The following is a 4,561-nucleotide window of genomic DNA, read 5'->3' on the forward strand; positions in this document are numbered from 1 at the left end:
AGAAATCTTTAATAAATTAAAAAAAAAAGGAAAAAAAGGAAAAAAAAACCCCTCAAGCTAAACAACTGCAGCATATGTCTAAGGCAGACCCACGCAGGCTCTGTGGTTGCTGCTTCAGTCTCTGTGAGCTCTCATGATCCCTGCTTAGTTGCCTCCTTGGGCCCTGTTATCCTGTTGTCCTGAAGCTCTGGCTCCTCCCTCTCTTCTGGGTTTACTTGTGCTCTTGTGGATGATGGTTCTTGAGATCCAGAGTTAACACAAGGCTCCATGAAGATTCATCTGTCCTGGATCTCCTGGGCTTTGCTGTCACTGTCTGCCTTGGCTTCTGTATTTGTGACCACTGTCGTCCATGCTCTGTGTTAATGGACTCAGGAGCCCTGGCTGCTCACACACACCACGCACCAAGGCCTCTCTGAGACCTATATCATTTCAGCATCATTCCAGGGAAAAGCTAGGGTTCCTCACCTGAGACCAGGAGCTCCAGGGGGTCACTAGGTTCTGACCACACCAGTGGGCTGTTCTTGTTATAGCTGTAGCATCTGAATGTCCATCTTTGACTGGAGGTCACAGGGCCCACAGAGAACTGGGCCTGGTACTGCCAAGTATAGGAGTTACACCGTGAGTCCAGTGTCTGGGACAGCTGCTGTGGTCCTTCCTTAGTCAGAATGAAGCAGTCATATGCCTGCCATGAATCACACTGGAGGGTGACATTCCCTCCTTCAGTCACCTCAGGCCTCGACTGGGCTGACAGGCTGGGTTTGCTGTAGAATCCTAGGAGAGAAGGAAGAATCAGTTAAATGTCCTCAATAGTCTCATTATGTTCCATGATTATAAAAGGTGGACATACTTACTGAACAGACTGTCCTCTCACCTGTCACCACCAGCTCCAGGGAGTCACTATACTCTGACCATCCATTAAGGGTCCGATATTGACAGTGATATTGCCCTGCATGGTGATAGCCTAATTTGGAGATTGATAATTCATTCTTGTTCTTAGGGTTCTGTGAAATCTCTCTCTGCCATTGATTTTGGTATAGTTCTTTATAAAATCTATACTCTTTGGCTCCTGTGGCTCCCTCACACAAGAAGGTCACCTTATTCTGCTTGGAGACCACAGAGTGTGGCTGTGCTCTGAGGACAGGCTTAGGAAGGGTCTCTGCAAGAAAAGAGCAGCTAGGACTCAGTACAGGCATCCTAAGATTGCAACCCCATTCCCAACTCCTCATCACCCCCAGCGCACGTGCGTTGTTTCCATCTTCACTGCCCAGGCAGGGCTCCTGGGGATGATGAGAATTGCAGGTCAGGACATCTGCAGACACTCACTCACCTGTCAGCACTGGGGTCCCGAGGTCCAGAGTCAGTCCTGGAAGAGAGTTCCCTGTGAGAGGTTTGTCCCTGAAGCTTGAGCAAGTCCTCCCCATTCAGTCCCCTGAGACCCAGGGCTTTCCTGATGGGCCAGTGCTGAGTGTTGGGGCAGCATCATTTCTAGACAATGGTATCCCCTCCCCATCTCCACATCTCACCCAGACAGAGCAGGGCTGTGAAGGTGAAGGTCATGGTATCTCCTCCTGTAGGCTACAACTGTGCTCCTGGTGAGAATGCCAGAGACTGCCTGGAGGAACATGAGATTTACGTTATGACCCCTGGAGGCAGGAACTCCCCATGACAGGGTTGTAATGGAGCAGCCCCACAAGAAGGGGAACTGCCCTCCTCAGGCACCAGACTCTGACTTCCCCAATACTGTGGCTAGGTCAGGCAGTAGATTCTTCAGGCAACATTTGATGGATGACATTTCCATAACCCCATTCGTGTCTGTCTCATCTGTCCTCATATTTTTCAGGACCAGATTTCTTACCATGTAGCAGACATGTATGAATATTATACCTAAAAAATACAAATTTAAATATGTGTTTATTTTATTTCTTTTCACATGTTTTATGTGAAATACTTTTCATATTCAAAATGTTTGAAGGTTTCTCAGAAGGGTCTCACTGTGTACATCTGTCTGGAATAAAATTTATAATCCTCTTCCTCATAGTTTACAGTTATGGGTTCCAAATGTGGACTGCTGTCTCTGGCTCTCTGCTATGTTTGGATATGTGTACTTTCCATTCCAACTTTAAATTACACTTATTTATTTATTTATACTTAAGTCTTTAAATTGCATGTGTGTGATAATAATATATTACACTTATTTTTTCTTTATGTGTGTACACTCACATGTGTCACATGGAGGTCAGAGGACAACTACAGAAGGCAGTTTTCTCATTGAGCAATGTGGATCAGAGTCAGGGCTGAAGGTGATGGCAGGCTCTTATACACTGATCCATGTCTCTAGCTCAATCTATTATCATCACTTTCCTTAGTCCTTCTGCTTCAGGTAAGAAAAAAATAATCCTCATTGTTTTGGGGGATCTTGGACCAAATAAGTTCCCAGCATTGTTTGACTTTCTTGGGATGAGGTTGTTGGTGTGGCTACCCTTCTTGAGGCAGTCAACTGCACAGGGCTGCAGGTGTGGGCAGTACTTGTGGGCAGCAGTGCATGGCTTTGTCACTGCTGTGCTTGTGAATAAACTGGCAAAGGGATGGATCTTTGATACCACTACACTGCTGTAGGAAATCATACAGCCAGTAGCCTTTGAGTTAACCGTCCACTGGGGCATGGCCTCTTATACTATTTATGCCAATGTAAAGCATGCATCTGGAGGTTTGGCTCTGGAGGGGTTCCCAGAAGTCCACGTGCCGGGATGACCCTAGCTAGGACCCTGGGCAGTCGAGGAGAGGGTGCCTGAACTGGCCTTGTCCCGTTGTAAGACTGATGACTATCTTGAATATCACCATAGAACCTTCGTCTGGTGACAGATGGAGACAGACAGAGACCCATATCGAAGCACTGGACTGAGCTCCCAAGGTACAGTTGAAGAGCAGAAGGAGGGAGAATATGAGCAAGGAAGTCAGAACCACAAGGAGTTCACCCACTGAGACAGTGTGCCTGAGCTAATGGGAGCTCACCAACTCCAGCTGGACTGGGAATGAAGGAGCATAGGATCAAATTGGTCCCTCTGAATGTGGCTGACAGTTGGGGCAGACTGAGGGGCCAATGACAATGGCACTGGGCTTTGTCTTTACTTCATGTACTGGCTTTTTGGAATCCTATTGCTCTTTGGATGCAGGAATCCTTGCCCTCTCTTAGGACTGGAGTGGGTGGGAGAGAGGGTGTTTGCGGGGAGCAGGAGGGAAGTGGGAGGAGTGGAGGAAGTGGAATTTTGATTGGTACTATTTTTTAATTAATTTATTTATTTATAAAAGATTTATGTCTCTTCCCCACCACCGACTCCCAAATGCCCCCCTCCCCCAGTCAACCCCCCTCTCTCATCAGCCTGAAGAGCAGACTGGGTTCCTTGCCCTGTGGGAAGTCCAAGGACCTCCCACCTCCTTCCAGGTCTAGTAGGTGAACATCCAAACAGCCTAGGCTCCCACAAAGCCAGTATGTGCAGTAGGATCAAAATCCAGTGCCATTGATCTTGACTTCTCAGCAGTCCTCTTTGTCTGCTATGTTCAGCGAGTCCTGTTTTATCCCAGGCGTTTTTCAGACCCAGGCCAGTTGTCCTTGGTGAGTTCCCGAAAGAACATCCCCATTTTGTCAGTGTGTGGGTGCACCCCACGCAGTCTTGAGTTACTTCCCTGTGCTCTCGCTCCTTCTGTTCCTGATTTGGACCTTGGGGTCATACTCCGGTGCTCCAATGTGGAAATCTGTCTCTGTCTCCTTTCATCACCTGATGAAGGTTAATATCCAGGAGGATGACTATATGTTTGTCTTTGGGTTCTCCTTCTTATTTAGCTTCTCTAGGATCACGAATTATATGCTCAATGTCCTTTCTTATGGCTAGACACCAAATATGAGTGAGTACATCCCATGTCCCTCTTTTTGGGTCTGGCTTACCTCACTCAGGATAGTGTTGTCTATTTCCAAATATTTGCATGTGAATTTCAAGAAGTCATTGCTTTTTACTGCTGAGTAGTACTTTAATATGTATATATTCCATACTTTCTTCATCCATTTTTCCACTGAAGGGCATCTAGGTTGTTTCCAGGTTCTGGCTATTATAAACAATGCTGCTATGAACATAGTTGAGCATATACTTTTGTTGTATGATAGGGCCTCTCTTGGGTATATTCCCAAGAGTGGTATTGCTGGGTCCAGGGGTAGGTTGATCCCGAATTTCCTGAGAAACCGCCACACTGATTTGCAAAGTGGTTGCACAAGTTTGCATTCCCACCAGCAATGGATGAGTGTACCCCTTTCTCAGCAATTTCTCCAGCAAAGGCAATCATTGGTGTTTTTTTATTTTAGCCATTCTGACAGGTGTAAGATGGTATCTTAAAGTTGTTTTGATTTGCATTTCCATGATTGCTAAGGAAGTTGAGCATGCCCTTAAGTGTCTTTTGGCCATTTGAACTTCTGTTGAGAATTCTCTGTTCAACTCAGTGCCCCATTTTATAATTGGGTTGATTAGACTTTTACGGTCTAGTTTCTTGAGTTCTTTATATATTTTGGAGA

At 46.2% G+C, this 4,561-nt stretch overlaps 1 protein-coding gene across 1 annotated transcript in view; it reads right to left on the minus strand.

Moving 5' to 3' along the window:
* The window catches only part of LOC126495683 (leukocyte immunoglobulin-like receptor subfamily B member 3), a gene marked incomplete at its 3' end in the record, with an annotated part of 23,501 nt that overhangs the window by 4,428 nt on the left and 14,512 nt on the right, over positions 1–4,561 (minus strand). The window contains exons 4-6 of the mRNA XM_050133287.1: positions 1,328–1,363; positions 872–1,156; positions 466–771 (exon numbers count right to left, since the gene is read on the minus strand). Of these exons, the coding sequence (XP_049989244.1) occupies positions 466–771; positions 872–1,156; positions 1,328–1,363 (627 nt within the window). The remainder of the gene's footprint in view (positions 1–465; positions 772–871; positions 1,157–1,327; positions 1,364–4,561) is intronic.

The sequence above is a fragment of the Alexandromys fortis genome, unplaced genomic scaffold (assembly GCF_014885135.2).
Source record: "Alexandromys fortis isolate MF-2015 unplaced genomic scaffold, M_Fortis_MF-2015_v1.1 scaffold_531, whole genome shotgun sequence".
Classification (NCBI taxonomy): Eukaryota; Metazoa; Chordata; class Mammalia; order Rodentia; family Cricetidae; genus Alexandromys; species Alexandromys fortis.